The 18,386-nt window shown below is 41.5% G+C and overlaps 1 protein-coding gene across 1 annotated transcript in view; it reads left to right on the top strand.

Moving 5' to 3' along the window:
- brsk2a (BR serine/threonine kinase 2a) overlaps positions 1-18,386 on the top strand; it is a 202,212-nt gene that overhangs the window by 179,753 nt on the left and 4,073 nt on the right. The window contains 6 exon segments of the mRNA XM_030137601.1: positions 6,233-6,293; positions 7,732-8,491; positions 9,177-9,225; positions 10,342-10,465; positions 11,611-11,791; positions 14,017-14,106. Of these exon segments, the coding sequence (XP_029993461.1) occupies positions 6,233-6,293; positions 7,732-8,491; positions 9,177-9,225; positions 10,342-10,465; positions 11,611-11,791; positions 14,017-14,106 (1,265 nt within the window).

The raw sequence follows: 18,386 nt of genomic DNA, 5'->3' as shown, positions 1-18,386 counted from the left end.
TCTTGGGCATTTGTTTTAAACACAACCTTTAGGTTCACTTGTGTAAATCTCAGTACGATCACAGCAGCATACCAAAAGATTGTTCATATCCTGCTTCTATTGGAAGCCGTTGTCATTAATACAAACTTCCCCTGCATCTTTCTTCCATGCTACTTTAAATCAGTGTTTTTGTTTACACCCCTCCGCCAAAATCTCTTTCAGGGGCTCCTCCCTAGCCTTTCATATCACTTCTCTCTCTCTCTCTTTCCTGTGGTCCCTTGTGTGCAGCTGACCTTCAGTCCAAAACGCCCCCCTCTGTTAGTATGAAATTGCTATGCTAATGTGGAAACGCTGCTAGTTTTCTCTGTCTGGCTCCCTATCACATGTGGTGGGTTGGAGGTGATGGTGGTGGTGGTGGTGGGGGTTCTGTAACACAGCCCCTCCGCCTCCAAATCAATTGAATCTTTTCTCTTGCCCTACGTCTTTTTTCCCCTACCGCAATTCACAGCTCTCCAACTGATTTGCGGAGGGCGAAAAAAGTACGTCCGTTAGAGAATCTGGATTTTGTTGTGTTTTGAACTTTTCTGCCTTTTATCAGGGCCTTGCGTACTTTGTTTGATCATCTGCGTGTTTGTGTGTGTATAGACGATGGTGATGGTGATGGGGCTGCACATGCGTAGCCGAATAACGTCCAAAAATTTGACTGACTTTCTCTGAACCTAACCTTATCTTTCCCCAACAGCAAACTTTTGTTGACAGCACTGAAGATTTGTAGAACTTCAGATCAGAGGGTGTCAGAGAGAGGACTGACTTTGAAACATGTATTTTGACAGGATACATTTCCACTAGTGTGAATGGTAGAAGAAAGAGGAAATGGTTTTATCTAAAATTACACAATCCTTATCCAACATTTTGCTTCACATATCTCAGGCAGTGTACAGAGTTACAGCCCTCGCCAGTAGCCCGATCTGCGTCTTCATACATGCGATTGCTGATCTGACTACTCCTGTGAGGTATAATTGAAAAGATTTTTTCTGAAAGCGCTGCCGTAGTCGTGTTGCACTGAAATACACATGGAGATATTCTCCGACCAATTCCCAGTTCATTCTTGATACACCCAGAAGTATCTCAAAAGGACATTTAATGTTAAACTCAAAGCAAAAAAAAATCCCAGTGATTTAATTTTAAGTCTTAACAACATGCCAGGAGAAATGAAGGGAGGTTAATAATATGCTAATGAAGTATGGAAGAGTGCAGCAGTGTAAAGAAGAGAATATCAATTGATTTTTTTTTTTTTTTTCCCTTATTCCCCCATACAGATCTGCTCTACTTGCTTCACAAAGCTGAATGCGTGTTGGGTTAGTTGGAGCAGTCTTAATAAGTCAGCCTCTCATGCTAATTATTGACTCTAATTTATTTAAGAGGCTCAAATGAGCACAAATAAAGCACCTTTAACACTGATCTCCACAGCAAAAACTGCAGGGGTCTTACTACATTTAGAAATTTGAGGAGCAGAGCTGTGAATATTAATGCACCGAATTCTCAGGGAGTTGTCAGCTCTCAGGAAAGGAAATGAATTTAAACAGCGTGTTGATTTATATGAATATCTGCTCCATGTCGAGGAACTGTATTGGCAGGAAAAAGTCAACGTAAAGTAGGGAGAACGGGGGGGGGGGGGGGGGGGGAATGGAACTTTCTCCACTTACCTCACATCACTCCAGCAGAGCAGTAATATTGTTTTTTTAGCATTGGCAGTGTTGTTCGTTCCCCGTTTGACTCCTGGCACCATCCATTTCATTTTGCTCCTGTTTCGTTTTATTTCAGTCCATGCCCTCGTCCCAAAACATCTTGTACTCGTTCCATCCCCTACAGCTCAACATCAGACCCCCACGGGTGCTTTGGATGGGTCTCTGACATAGCCGGTGGTCACACACTGAGGACACTGGGCCCTCTCCAAAACAGGCTGGGAAATGTTCAGTTGATGACTAATGGATAATAGAAAGACGAAAATGGGTAGCAACACAAATGGATTGTCACACACAGAGTATACGCATAGGCCATTGCACACTGCATTTACCTGCTGTGGGTCTGTAGCTTTGCAGATAGTTTCATTTTATTTTACCCGTACTTTGAAATCTGCTTCTGAGAATTCTGTCTCTGTCCCAAAACAATTAGAGCAATTATAATTTTCCTTGTGCTGCTCAGTGGAGTTTTTATAGTTCTGAAATTTTAATTAGGATTTTTTCTTATTTAGTCCTTCAGTTTGGTTTTGATCTGTTTTAGTTTTTGAGAGCATGATTAGTTTTTTCTTAGGAACTGACTAGTTTTAGTTTACTTTTATTCATTTTAAATGTTTGAGTTTTTCAGGTATTATGAGGGAAACCTTGATTGAGGAAAGATGAAAGGGTAGGATGAAAGAATGAATGAAATCAAATATTATTATTATAAAACATTATTAATATCCCCATATTGTGCCAAGCCAGAACATGAACAGTTATCAGCAATAACTGAGTTGTTTTTCACATAAGTTATATTTCTTTTTAGTTTTCATGCATTGTTCTTTTTAGTTATTTCAATATTTTTCCTTCTAGTTTTGTAGTTTTAGGCATAGTTTTCACTCCTCTCCGTATTGATCAGGGGATTAAAAGAATCTCAACATTATGTTTTCCTGGGAGTTCCAAAGAATATAATTTACCTTTTAACCCTCACACACTTTAACAGCCACCAGCGACCAAAAGCATCTACTGATTTTAAATGTTCAATAACTCTCGAGCCGCTAATCCTATAAATAAATTTCAATAATTCCGGTAAAATGCAGTTTTCAGCTTTGCACTGGCAATAGAAATGTTCCACTTGGATGTTCAGAGGACCCATGGTGAACGTACAGGGGTTGGACAAAATAATGGAAACACCTTCACCTCAAGATGATAATGCCCCAATCCATACAGCTAGAATTGTTAAAGAATGGCATGAGGAACATTCTAATGAAGTTGAGCATCTTGTACGGCCGGCACAGTCCCCAGACCTCAACATTATTGAGCATTTATGGTCAGTTTTAGAGATTCAAGTAAGACGTCGATTTCCACCGCCATCGTCTCTAAAAGAGTTGGAGGGTATTCTAACTGAAGAATGGCTTAAAATTCCTTTGGAAACAATTCACAAGTTGTATGAATCAATACCTCGGAGAATTGAGGCTGTAATTGCCGCAAAAGGCGGACCTACACCATATTAAATTATATTTTGTTGATTTTTTAAGGTGTTTCCATTATTTTGTCCAACCCCTGTAGAACCATAGGAGAACTCATCCGTAAAACCCATGGAGTTTGACAAATGACAGTGGTTGTGGACGCTTGTTTTGTGATATATTTTACTGAAAAGTCCGTTTTCTGTGTTTTGGTAAAAAATAACCTTCAATTTTACTCTGAGCTTTTTGTGAACTTCTACACTGTCACTAAATTAAACATAGGACAATACTTAAAAATAGAGATAATAATATTGTAATAAATGGTGACAAATTACATCTAAGGTCTACTGTCCCACAGAAACACTAAGGTTTTTTAGTTGCGCTGAAAAATGTTGAGTACGTGGAACCTTTTGATTCTCTACTGTACAGGAATAAGGACATTGAATCTCCAAAGATATTAATTTCAGCCATTTTTAAAAAATTAATTAATTAATTAATTTAATCCTCTTGGGTTGAAGTAGTGATGTCAGAAGTAATCCTTGACAAATCAGACTAAATGCCTTTTACAGTGGGTACTGAGAGATATATTAGAAAATTTTTACCTCCGCCAAGGAGGTTATGTTTTTGTCCGTGTTGGTTTGTCTGTCTGTTTGTGTGCAAGATAACTCAAAAAGTTATGGACGGATTTGGGTGAAAATTTCAGGAACTGTTGATACAGGCACAAGGAACAAATGATTCAATTTTGGTGGAGATCGGGGGTGGGGGTGGGGGGGGCACGGGGGCCCACTAATCTGCCTTGGCGGAGGTCTGCGCTCTTCAAGTGCTTTTATAGAAAAGACAGCGCAGACCTCCGCCAAGGCAGATCAATGGGCCCCCGTGGACCCCCCCAATCACCACCAAAATTTAATCATTTGTTCCTTGTGCCAGTATCAACATTTCCTGAAATTTTCATCCAAATCCGGGGCACTGATCTGCCTTGGCAGAGGTCTGCGCTCTCCGAGTGCTTCTAGTTTTTATATGTATTTTTTGAGAATTAAGCTAAACTAGGCCTGCATGTAGCTATAAACGATACATACTCCAACAAACTCACAAACTCCAGCCTGTGTTGAATGATGACCAGTCAGTTGTATGTGCTGGTCATTAAAAACAAAACTGTTCAACAATAATTCATCATCCCTCCAAAGCCAGGGTGAGCCTCTGACAGCCCATTACTGTACAGAATAACCATCTGTAACATTAGCTCTATAGACCTGCTCGTCCAACACTAACAGATGCAGAGTGTCTCGAACAATATGCTCGCAACGGCCTTAGGATGCTGTGTTTTGGCCATGTTTAGATGAAGTGCAATTGACTATGTACACTACAGGCGCTGTAGCAAGCAGCTATGGGCATGTCTCAGCGGACCATAAATGATAGCAACTGTCTGGTCAGCTGCTCTCTGAAACGAGAAATCCTAGCCAACGTGGTCTCAACATCGCCTACTCATGTGTGCATGAGTGTGTGTAATAAATACACTCACAGAAGGGCCAGTAGGAGAATTACAAAAATAGCTTAAGAGTGGGTGTTTCTATATTTTCCTCTCTCATGGTAGCTGTTAGCGCTGCCTCTCTCCTACTCTGTTTGTGCCTCTCGGGAGAGAAATTGCTGTTCTAGTATCCTTTCCTTCTTTAGGTTGTAAATTAAAAGCTGAAAGAGGGTGAGTGACTGAGCCTAAATGAGCATTTCCACCTTTAGAAGATTGATTCCATCTGACCCTTATCCAGACTTCCTGTTTTGACAGTACAAGCAGCATTTTTATGGCTATGAGGTGTTACCATTTATACAGTATTGTGTTCATTTATGGATGCCTCTGGCTGCTCTCATATCAGGAATGAGCATCAGTCTCCATTACCCCAGTCCACCTCCCCCATCCCTCACATTTCTCATCCCTCTCTCCCAGCCATCACTCCTCCATCCCTCTTAAATTCACTCATTCCCCACTCACATTCGGGCATGAGGTCTTCCTCTATGACCAAGCAAGTATAAAGCCCCTAAGTGTAGTATTTATCTCTTCACAAAAACGTTTAGGCTTGGCCACATGTTCTCAAACGCATCACTGCTGAAATGGAGAGAGAGAACAAGAGGGAGAAAAGGAGGGGGTATTATTAGATTGAATGACAAAAAGGAACAGTGTTGTGACAGTGAGCAGCTGGTGTTTCCGAGTGTTGACAGGCGCTGTTTTGTGGACTTGTGTGTGCGCGCATGTGTGTATATGTTTGTGCGCGTGTGTGATGGAGACAGATTGTCCTGTGATTGTTCATTTCTGAGCGGGGCTCTGCTCATAGGGGTTATTGACGGCATCTGCGGGGGAAAAGAAAAACATGACAAATGGCACTCAACCAAATGTCCCACTTCATTTCCACCCTCAAGATATTTCCTACTGATCCAGTGCAAAGACCTAACAAAGTCAACATGTTTGGTTAGACGCTAAGCTACTTTAAAAGTTAGCAGCCTATAGATTTCCAAGTGGAACAGTTACATCAACAAAAAAAACCAATGTATTTAGGTTAACTGGTCGGAGACTAATTGCTGGGAGTCAATGTTAATAATGTGTGTTGTGATACTGTTACCATGTGCCCACTTCATTTCCACCCTCAAGATACTTCTTACTGATCCAGTGCAAAGACCTAACAAAGTCAACATGTTTGGTTAGATGCTAAGCTACTTTAAAAGTTAGCAGCCTATAGATTTCCAAGTGGAACAGTTACATCAACAAAAATAAAGTATTGAGCTTAATTGGGCCGAGACTAATTGCTGGGAGTCAATGTTAGTAATGTGTGTCGTGTTACTGTGTTACCATGTGCCGTAGTGCTTTCACCCTCTTTGTCTAAATAGGTGTTGTGTTCACAGGGGGCTTGGTAGCAAACTGTGCTTAGTACCATATGCTGTATGTGCTTTCTAGCTGTGTGCAACATGTAACCTCTACGCTCTTACAGCCACCTGTGTTTACAGAAACATGCACCAGGTTCACATGATGATCTCACAAATTACCTCTACCGCTGTGTGTTTTCTCGCACGTTTGTGTCACAGGTCGCGGTCTATTAGTGGAGCCTCCTCTGGTCTGTCTACCAGCCCCCTAAGCAGCCCACGGGTAAGTCACAACCTTCGTATCATGTAGACACATATATACAGCACACACCTCTTGACCTAATTTTCAGGTATATTTGTTCATCTTCAGGGTTACTGCTGATCCCCCCTTATTGCTGTTTCTGTTTGTCAGACAGAGAATATAAAGACTCTATGTTTACTTTGTAGGGCTTGACCTTTAACAAAGCACAGTGAAGAACACGACGAACAAAAGATCACTGTATCACTCTGAAAATGCAATATCATCCTACTCCCTTATTATTAGTCTTTACTGCCATGACATACATTTCCACAGTGTAATCCGCAATAATCCATCACGCAGATCTACCATTGTAAGGAAGCTGGGATCCACAATGATAAGCTCTTCATATCCGGTGTTCAGGGTTTGCGTGCATCATCACTGTGTCGACAGAGTTGGGTTTTTAGTCAACGTAGACCACAACATACAGATGAGCACATGCAGGAGACATGACAGCACAGCTTTATTTCTCCCACCCTAAAAGCTTCTCTCTCTCCATCTTCTCTGATTATCCCTTTCTCTGTTTTCTGTGGCCTGAGCTCTGTGGAAATCCAGCTCAGGGAATGCTTCAGAAAATCCCACATTTTTCTTGCTTCAAGCAGGGGAGCTTGTAGTAAACTTTTCCAGCTGAGTAACCTGAGAAGGCTCAAGATTAGGCAGGATCCTAAGACGAGCTCCTTGCACCACACAGGTTCTTTCAAGCTGATCTGAAAGGGAAATTGATTTCTCAAACCTATCCAAAGCCTGGATTGTGCTCTCAGCAAGAAGCTCTGTGGGTGGTTATTTCTTTCATTTGTCTGTGGAAAAACAGGGGGCTGTCCAACGGAAATATTCTATCACCTTTGTGACTGCAACTTCAGTATTAAAAAAAGCCAACAGATCGATGAATCTACCCAGAAACTGGAAATTTCACACCTGAAATACTATAATCTTGCCCCTTCTGTTATTGAGATAACCCAAATTGAACTCTCAGCTTGTTTCGTGTTTCTCACACCATTTGTGCCCGCTTGCTTTTCTCTCTGCCCACAGAGTCCTGTATGTAAAGACCACCTCCTAATGTTGTCTCTACTTTTTTAACTGTGTGCACTGCTTGCTCTGTTCTCCCTTTACACATTTGTTTATGTTCGACATGAGCCTGAATGGTCTAACTGCATGTTTCTTTTTCTGTCTTTCTTTTTTTGCACTGCCTCCATCTCTCCTGTGCATGAAAACATCTCACCTTCCTCTATATGTTTTTTGGCTGATTCTCCTCCTTCTTACTGTGTGGTTTGTTTGTTCTGCTCTCCTTTTTTCCCCCCTCCCTTCATCTTTGTGTTTGTGTGCTTGCATGTGTCCCATGTGTGTTTCTTTGTTTTCTTTTCCTCCTCCTCCTCCTCCTCCTCTGGCTCTTTGCTGTATTGTGGTTTATGTCATCAAACTTCAGCCTGTCAGAAAGTTTGGTGTTCCGCCTTTGTCCCCCGACATACTGCAGTCCCCGAACACCAGCCCCTGCCCGTCCCCTGAGCCCATTCCACATCGTGCAGGCCCACGTATCTCTACCCCCAACTCACTCGCTCCAAACAGCGAACCCCTGCAATCTTTGCTAAACAAGACACAGACACTCCCTGCCAAGACCAGAACTGTCCCCAAGCCCCTCCAAGCCACACGATCTAACCCGCTCCCAGAAACCTCTCCAGATCCCATATCTGCAATCAAATCAGAACCGTCCACTCCCTGCCAACTCCCGTCACATCCACCCTCTTCCTCTGTTCCCCCAACCCCCACTTCACCATCTTCCCCAACTCCAATACCCTCTGCTTCCATCCCAAATAGCCCGCAGGTACGGCGCTCCCATTTTGCCGCCAACCCCCAGCTCTCTGTGCCCTTTAGCCCCGTGGTGCCCCTATCGCCCATCCGGCTGCACCATTTCCACCCTGTGCCGCCGGTTCCTTCTTCCTTCACTGACCATCCTCCCAAATCTATCCCCCTTATACAGGTTACCCCACACCCTTCCCCTCGGGGCAGCCCCCTTCCCACCCCCAAGGGCACTCCAGTGCACACTCCCAAGGACAGCCCGGCTGGGACCCCAACCCCAACGCCGCCCCCCAGCCCATCCATCGGTGGCATGCCATGGAGGACGCGCCTCAACTCCATCAAGAACAGCTTTCTGGGCTCACCACGCTTCCACCGCAGGAAACTGCAAGGTAGTGCAACAATCAGACTGGATGTTTAGATGCACAGAGCTGCAGTAGAGTATTTGAGGTAGGGTTGTATGAGGTATACATGACATGACCCTGTTTTGGAAATGTACACAGATGTAATAGCAAAGAAGCAAGCAGCTAAAGTATGTACTGCTGGGTGGGTGCAGGACCAACAGCAAAACTTGTTTGTTAGTGACCAGTCATCTTAAGTGTATGCTATGTTTATTTTGCTGGAAAGCCACTAGTTTCCCCCATAGGACACTGGAATCTGGTAGTTTCTAAACCAAGGTATTAAAACATTAAGCTCACTCAGTAAGGATAAGAATAAACCAATTGATGCAAAGTAAAATTACTGATCTGTTGACAGTGGATTCTGTATCTAAAACAAAAAATGCTGTATAATGGTGTCAGAAGGCACATAATGCTCACTTAAACTGTGCTTAAAATGGGACTGAGTTGATCATAATCTATTACATGTACTGCGCTGACTATGGATAAGTGCCCTAGCTCAAGTAATCCAGACTAATTCTTTGAAGCTTGAAAAGATTTTATAGTAAACACTGTATTATCTCACTATATCATACTATGTTATTTAAGAATTACACTGGGCTGGGCTGTAACTAATAGTGATCTGCCTGTTGTCTTTATGTGAAGCTTTCAACTTTAACCTTTGGCCCTGCTTCCACAGTTCCCACACAAGAGGAGATGTCCAGCCTCACACCAGAGTCTTCCCCCGAGTGAGTAGATGCTGTACTTTTTTCAAGCCGCCACTACTGTCATAACTATGCAGCACCTGTCAGCCCTTCAGTCACTGCTTCAAACAGGCTTGCTCCCGATACCACGATGTTTTGGAAAGTATTGCATCCATGAATGTTTGATTCTTCCTGCTGAGTTTCCTGTAATGACCTCGGGTCTAGTCTGGTTTGGAGAAACAGCAATGTGGCTGCAGGTAGTGGGCTGGTTATGAGGGAGGGAAGGTAGCCTGTGTGATGTTACTGAGCTCCCAGGGGTTTGATAACGCAGGCTTGGCCTAGATATGCCTGTTTGGTTGGCTGACTGTCTTGCTTGGCCATTTCCACCTGGCTTGGGAGAACATTCTTGCTGGAAATAGTTGGAGAGGCTGGAAAATGCCTTTTCCTAGGTGTCACTAGGTTGTTAATGCACGAGCAATCCCTCGCCGATACTTCAGCAGTTATTATATCATTATGAAAGCCTTAATAGTAGAATATTAGTAATAAATATGTGAAAAATAGGTGTTTATTTGTAAGCGGGAAACTGGAAGGGATTTTCTCTTTGCCAAAGTTTGACTCGGGTAATTTCATCAGCAATTTCATGAATCTTATAAAATATTAATTTGCCAGAAAACAGGAGTCCATATGGCTTATTAGTGGGTGCAGGTACACCTGGGTTGAGGCCAGTAGTGAATTCATCTACCTCTGCCCCTTCTGGACCGACAGTTCTGTTCACAGAGAGGCTCAATTATCTTACTCTCTCACTCCCTCACTCTCTCTTCTGTCTCTCTGCCTTCCTGCCTGTCTGTCTATCCTTCTGTCTGTCTGACACACACACACACACACACACACACACTCACACAAACACATACTGAGTTGCACAGAAGGCGAAATGTCAGAAAACTCTCCCTTGCACAGTTTTAGCTCTTTTCCCTCAGGGTATCCTACGTTTGCTTCTTTCCATTTCCCCTGAGCTTCTGTCTCTCTCTCTCTCTCTCTCTCTCTCTCTCTCTCTCTCTCTCTCTCTCTCTCTCTCTCTCCATCCTTTTACTCCCCATTTTTGTGGAGGGTAGAATAAAGATTGCTACGTTAACCTCACAACTCTTTCTCTTTACCCCACAGGCTTGCCAAAAAATCCTGGTTTGGTAACTTCATCAACCTGGAGAAAGAGGAGCAGATCTTCATCGTCATCAAAGACAAGCCTCTCAGCTCGATCAAGGCAGACATTGTTCAAGCCTTTCTATCGGTACATGCTAATCCACTTTCTTATCCTACTTCTACCCCTCTCATGTGCTCCGTGTCCCCTTGTGGCCCTCCTGCTCCTCTCAGTATCTGCCCACTGTATTTGTACATGTTGCAGCATTATTTGTGTTTTTGAAGTCTAACGCAGGATGCTGCCTTTTCGAGCAGCAGCAATCAGCTATGCTATGTGGCAGCCTCTCTCTGAGTATTTGCTAACATGCTTCTGATTTATGTAGCAATTCAGTAAACTGCTTGTGTTCAGCACTTCTATTTTCTCTCTAACTGCAGACTCACTTGAGGTCAATAGAAATCAACAGAGAGCATTGATCATTAGCATATAGATGCTTTGCCCTCAATATTGTGTACTGAGCATGTGTGCATTTATATTTAGATGTGTACTTCTAGGTTTTGGAGAAATTGCATGGATTCTGTCTGGGTGTGTGGTGAGATAATAATAGTGTGGATGTACAAATACATGCAAGGATGCAGGGATTCTCGGTGAGAGCTGCAGAATCTGTATCAACAAACATTCACCACAGCTAGTTGATATTCAGTGTACATAATTGAACAGAACCTGTCCTCACCCCAGTTAGATTTAACAAAGTCTAAGTAAATGCAAACTCTGCCAGTGCAGGTCAGTGTCAAATCCGTTTCTCTATCCCTGGAGGTAGCTATTTTCTCCTCTGGGTTATGCTAGCTGGTATTCCAGACAGGAGATTGGCACCTGAATCAGTGGAATTATACCTCTCAGCACACTCACATTAATGGAATGTCAAACCCTCTTCAGCACTATGGCGAAACATGACAATTTCAGAGCTCACCTGTTCATTGGGCATACAAATTCATTTTAGGTGAGAGAGTGCAATGTTGTTGGATGACTCAAGATTACATTAGCTTAAGTCTCCCTGGCATGCATGGCTACTCCCCGAGGCATTAATCTCCTTAGAGTTTCAACTATGGCTTGTAGTATATGGAGGATATTTTAATGAGGGTTTATTCACCTTGTCATTTCTAAGGTGTAGGAAAAAATAAACCTCAACGCTCCATATGTATAATCCCATTACTCTGCTTTTTTCGCTGCCTGTTTTTGTCCCCATCTCTGCTTCTCTGTCCAGTTTCCCTTACTGATTTCTTCTACTTTTATCCCAGATCCCCAGCCTGAGCCACAGTGTGATCTCTCAGACCAGTTTCCGAGCAGAGTACAAGTCTACAGCCGGCCCTACAGTCTTCCAGAAGCCGGTCAAATTCCAAGTGGATATCACCTACACGGAGAGCACAGCCGCCACTAAGGAGAATGGCATCTACTCTGTCACATTCACCCTGCTTTCAGGTCAGGACACTGATGCATGCTGCTATTCATTATTAATTCAATACCTACTCATCATCTCAATGATGCCATAGAACGAGTACCACATCTATAATGGCAGCTACTCATAGGGAAACCTGACTTTCTTATCGACAAAATAAGGCATAGAGGTCTACAGCATAATCATGGCACCAGACAGGTTACCATGGGTCACCTTGAACTTCCCAAACCAAAAACGAATTGACTGAAAAATTCAGTCATTTACAGGGTCTCCAGTCTACAGAATAACTTACCTTTATACATCAAAGACACTCAAAGCTTATATTCATTCAAAAAAAAAACCCTCAAACAGGAACTATTCAAGGAAATACAGAAATGCAAATGATTGTTTTGACTCTCGCAATTCAAGTTGCTGTAAAGATAAAAGTTTAAGTGTTTTATGGTGCATGTATTGAGATGAAATGTTCAGCTGGCTGATGATAATGAATTGTAAACTTGTTTTTAATTTATGTATGCATTTTGTAACTGTATTTGTATTTCAACGAACCCCAGGAAGAGTAGCAGCCACTAAGGTGGAAGCTAATGGGCATCTGTATAAGCAATAAACAGTAGGGCCTCGTGGTTTTAGTCGTTGTATTCATCTGGATAAATAGGAAAACAGCAAAAGTGAGTATGATTTATAAATCTCAAATTCAGAATTTCTAAAAATAAATTTGTTATATGAGTATGGCAGCTGGTGCAGCTGGTGCTCTAGGCCAAAGAAAGCTTGATGTTGTCAAAAGTAAGTTAAGAAGTTTGGAGTGTCTGACTGAACACATCTTCCGACACATGGCTGCCTCTACACCTGGCATAACTGATTTGAAGGAATTACAGTGCTAGCTACAATCTCCTTGTAAATTTGGGAACATAATCACATGCATAGTCAAAATATAATCTTATGCATGTTAAAAGTTGGCTTGTAAAATCAATTACATAGGCATATAATAAACTTTTGTAAACAGATGTTAGAGAAAATTTCAGTCTGGAATTCTAAAATGGAAATGTGTGGGATCTTTATATTTTCTTGTATATAGTCGCAGAAAAAAATTCTTAGTTTTTTACCAGTGTTTTCTACAGTTTCTTGTTCATTTTAGAGCCTGGTACAACTAAAGGTCCATTTGTTTGGACAAATATAATAACAACAAAAATAGCTCATAAGAGTTTGATTTAAGAGCTGATATCTAGGCATTTTTCATGTTTTCTTGATAATAACCAAAATCACTTCAGTTCTTACGTCAATAGCTATGGCATTGTACTGCCAAAAACAGTGCTTTTCGGCATTCCATGTTTTGTTTTCTGTCTGTTTTAGTCATGATGCACACAGGAGTTAGTACTTGATTGCATAACCATTGTTTTTGATGACTCTTGATGGTCTAGTAATTTTTTCTGTGACTGTATTTTAGTTGCATGTGTTACCTTACCTACAGTAAATGAAAATGACCTGGCCAGTTATCAGAGTATTATTTCTTCGCTCATCCTCTGTTGCATTCGACTCAAACAGAAATTAAAGCTCACAAAGCTCTTTGAAACCTATAAGAAAGGCATTCCTTACATGCCAGTAATCATGTCGTGACCCTTGAACAAAAGTAGTGAAGATATTCTGTGGAAAACTTGTATTTATCAAGCCAGCAAACAAACCAGAAGCACTGTTTCTAGAGGTGGGTGTTTCAAAAGGGTGCCAAAAGGAAGGCTGCCTAGAGATCTTCAAAGTTCTTGCCATTCTGAATGCTTGATAAGATTTTCCCCCCAAACCTCCCAGAGCTCTGATGAAATGAAGCCTGGTTCTGCAAGATTACATACCATGCAATTGTATGCGCATGTTTACTCTTGCAGAAACACACGCACACTGTCTTTTACTCCTGTTTCTGATAGATACTCATTAACTGAATAAGTGGTGACTCATTTGCGCTGGATGGGGTGTAGTAGTGGGGTAGTGGAACATGCTGATTCTTCCACATCAGTGACTCTATACTGTATACAGCAGGTAGACAGCAGGAGCCCTCTGGAAGTCTCTGGCCTCCATATATCATCTCTGGCCTTCTACCTATTTTAGTTTTGCCACCTACCTCTATATCCTTATGTCTATGTGCATCCTCTCTCCCTTTGGTTAAATGTTCTCTCTTTGTTGTTGTATTATATATAATCTCCACAGTCTGCTGCAGTTTGTTTATATAAATATTTGTTTGTTGTTTTTGCGTGGCTATGTTTAGGACCCAGCCGGCGCTTCAAGCGAGTAGTGGAGACAATTCAGAGCCAATTGTTAAGCACACATGACCAGCCTGGAGTCCAACAGCTGTCTGGTGAGTTCAAACTTTCTCTTTGAAAAAAACAAATATACCAATTTTCCTCCAAAACCTCTTCACCCCTACCCTCACCACCGCCTCATCCGACCATTCCACCCCCTGACAAACCACTCTCTCTGCTGAAGCCGAGCTAAATCCTCCCGTACTCTTCCCCCCCGTGCCTGAAACCCCCTGAGCCACACTCACACGCTTCTCGAAATGGCTTCCTTTGCATGCATCAGCCTGTACCTCAGTGCCATGAAAGGGTGGGAGTTGCTCTCAAGCACTGACTGCGGGTCAAATGTTGTCTAGTTGCCCTGGCAGTGAAGATTAGAGTAGAGGTAGGGTAAGCTGATTCGCATTCTGTTACTCCTACTTCCAAGACTGATCATCGAGGCTTGTCACCATGGCAACACCACTGCACCTCAACGCGCTCCCACAATGCACTGCACCTCACAGTGACAACACACCTGACAAACGTTCTCTCTCTCGCCGCTTCCCATCCTATTTATGCCAGTACAATGAGGTCCCCTCCCCCTATTTTCCCCCGGTCCACCAATCTTCTTCACCGAGGGCGCTCGGTAGTTACAAAACCTCCGATGGGTCATTCTTTCCCTGGTAGATTTAATTACACAGAAATGGTACTCAGACAGCTCAAATTGTAATTACCACCAAACTGTTAACATGTGAACTTCATGTCATAATAAGGTCCTCCCTGTTGAAGGTGTTCATCTGCTGTCTCATTAGCCACACGTGGATTTTGAGTCCCTAAACAACATTTTTTTGTCTTTCTCCATTGGTGCTACATCCTGTGCTATGTTACTAAACAGTCTGATCAAGAAACAGAAAAGGGAAAGCAACATAGAACCCTACTCCTTCCCTTCTGCTCTAAAGTGTCCATTGTGAATCACTGCCCTGTTTGTGTCTGAGTTTCCATCTGTTTGACAACAGCCCCATCTGCTGACCAAAATGGGAAACACACTGGGCTCTTTTCTCTCATTATTCAAAGTTTGTGTGTTACATCTTTCCTAGGTGATGCGTTGCAGTCTAAGGATAAGGATTTTAGCCCATATATTATTTGTACTATTTGTGGCTGAATGTCTTTTACTCTCTTTGGCCCCATTTTTTCCTCTCATGGCCATTGTAGTCTGTCTTGTAGTGGAACTGATACTTGGCCAACATCAGGTGTTGCCCAATGTCATATTTTCCGACTGTAACTGTAAACATATTTCTTGCATATTGATTGTCACTGGCACTCAGAAATGAATAGGATTTGTGACCAATATTATATCACAAATCTATCATTGCCTCAGTAAGTTTACAAGTTACCTCTGATACTTTATACCAGAAGTGTCAAACTCATTTTCTTCCAGGGGCTGCATTCAGCCCAATTGGATCTCAAGTGGGCCAGACCAGTAAAGTAATAGCATCATAACCTATAAATAATGACAACTTTTTCTCTTTGTTTTAGTGCAGTAAAAACATTACATTATGAAAATATTTACATTTACAAACTATCCTTTCCCAAAAAGCGTGAATAACCTGAAAAAACTGAAATTTGGTAAGAAAAATAAGTGCAGTTTTCACAATATTGTCTCAACTTGTCAATGTCATTTGTACATGTGCATTACAAACAATGTCACACAAACATTTAGTAACAGGTATAATATTGTTAAAAATTCTGAGTTTGGAACTAAAATAAGAACAATTTCTCATTCAGTTACTCGTTTGCCCAGGTCATTGTTCTTCTTGATAGTTCTTCATAGTTCAACTGGACTAGTTTTGTTTCAAATGATCAAAACTAGTCCAGTTGAACCTAGAGCCTAGAAAAATGGAGTCGTCACTATTTATAAGTTATTATGCTAATATGTTACTTTAGATCATGTTAGAACACCCTTGATTGTTCATACCTTCAGTGTAATTTTTGCACTTCTCAAATTCATTCTGGTGGGCTGGGTTGGACCTGTTGGTGGGCCGGTTTTGGCCCCCGGGCCGCATGTTTGAGACCCCTGCTTTATACTGTCAGGATAATTACCTTGTAGTGGTGAAGGAAAAGAAATATGGCATTACATTAAGTTTCAATAAACACTGGAGGATGTTTTAGCTGAGATTTGAGTAAATTTAGTCAGTTGTGTGATGTTTATGGCAGTTAAAACAATAGAAGATACCAAGGATGCTGTTTAAATGATGAATTATAATATTACGGCAGTTTTTTCCTCTATAAAGGTCAGTGCTGGTCAGTTTGGATCATAGTTTGCTTAAATGTATCTCATGTCATTCCACTTTCACAGTGCCAATCTCTGTTATATGAATCGCTGATAGGTCACTAAGTACTCAGCAGTAATTAAGACATTGTTCCACTAAATCAGCTCCGCCTCACTCTTTGTTTTGACCTCCTAAGACCCCTTTGGTGCAACCTGACCTCAGACCTTTTTGAAAAAAAAAAAACCTATAGGTGTAATTAAGAGGAGAAGTAGCTTTGCATACCAATGTGTCAAACAAAAGATTTCATCAAGCCTTAGTCATTACGTCCTCTAATCACTAAAAACAGCAGTATGCCCGTGGGTCAGCTTAGAAAGATGCTGCAGGGGTGGAAAGATAGAAAGAATGTAGGAAAATACAGGAGATGCAGAGCTACAGGAGAACCGTTCAATGTCTCTGCTTTATAGTATTGTCATTTTTGAAAATGTGCAGATTGGGTGGAGTGAAGTGACTGAATGTGGAATTCTTTACACATGAGAAAAGAAAAAGGAACGTGAGGGAAAGGTTGTCCAAAACAGTTTTCCAGCTGGATAATGGAAGAATCAAATCCAACTTTTGGCACATTCACTCATGTCTGTACACACACAAAGAGAGATACAAAACACGTTTAGTCATTCATGCTTAGATAAAGTTTGCTCTAATCTCCCCACTACCGCAGTATTCACACTGGCAGTACATGCGTAATGTCAGGCTGTCAGGTGTTTTAATGCAAACCAGCCATATAAGAGATTCCGGTTTCTTTTTGTGCCGATACACAGACACTATCCAACTCCTGCGTATGTGTGAATGTGTGTTCTGTCATCTGTGCAGCACTCCTGCCTGTTGTTACTGATGTTGTCACTGTTCATTTGGCGGCCCATAGGACTCTGCTGTTCAAAGGGAGCTTCTGTCAAGTATTCAGAATAGTACTGTGTGTGACTGATGGTTCCCAGAGATGTGCTCTGTGTGCATCATTAACAAAAAGAATGTGGACTGCTTTTTTTTTTTTTTTTTGCTTCATTTCTTATTTTGAATGTCCTTACTACTCCGCCTACCCACTGTGGGACCATTATGGCTCTGTAGAAAAAGTGACTGTGTTTAGCTTAAGAATATTTTATACATACTCTCAGACATATACATTCAGTGAGTGTTTTTTTTTAATTTAACCAGGAAAAAAATTATACATTTACATTAAAATTCACCTTTTAAAGTGTATACTTCTAGTGTTGAGTTTGACTATTATTTGGCATATCAACTAATGTATTAACTCACATTACAACTGGGCCCATGAAAGAATCACACACAGTACTATGACCATTATTCAAATCGCATAGTGTGACTAAATTTCACATCACATACCCTCCTATGACAACAATAAAAAAAAAGTTAATGACCAGTTTTGGAGCGCATACATAGTCTTACTACTCAAACACCTAAAGTATTTGTAGAAATAGCCTTTAAAGGAGTGATGTTTTGCTTTTTTAAATGGAATTATGCATGTTAAAACATTTCCCTGTGGTCTACATAAACTTTAAATGCTATGCTTGGGTATAAATTCTTCATTAATTAAACTCCACAGGTCCATCTTCAACCCTATTTCTGAGTAATGACACCAGAAAGGTCATTTTGAGCCACTTCACGCCCCACCCCCTCCAGGTTGTTGGTTGTGCAGCTCTGTCCCGTTCAACCAACAACTGAACATTTTAGGTAATTGGCTCGAAGTTTGGACATATTTTCAGTATGGACCACAACCGCTGCTCCTGATTAACTATTATGGCGGAAAAATGTTTGTCGGAAGTCTTGACCTTATATGTGCAAATGTTGTGACATAAGTAGTTATACATGTAGGAACTGAAGCTTTATTGAAAGGAATTGAAACAGATTTAAGACATCTACTCGATTTTTGCCAAAAAATAATATAAAGATACCTTTGCAGCACCTGGAGGGTTCAAATTCAAACTTTTTGAACTATTAGGGTTCCCAAATACACAAATAAATGTACCAAAGACTAATAAAAGTGGGTTTAGCAAAATGTGACCCCTTTAAAAAACACACCA

This window comes from Sphaeramia orbicularis, chromosome 6 (genome assembly GCF_902148855.1).
Source record: "Sphaeramia orbicularis chromosome 6, fSphaOr1.1, whole genome shotgun sequence".
In the NCBI taxonomy this organism is placed as follows: Eukaryota; Metazoa; Chordata; class Actinopteri; order Kurtiformes; family Apogonidae; genus Sphaeramia; species Sphaeramia orbicularis.
Note: the sequence above shows the minus strand (reverse complement) of the source record. Positions and strands in the feature narration are given on the sequence as shown.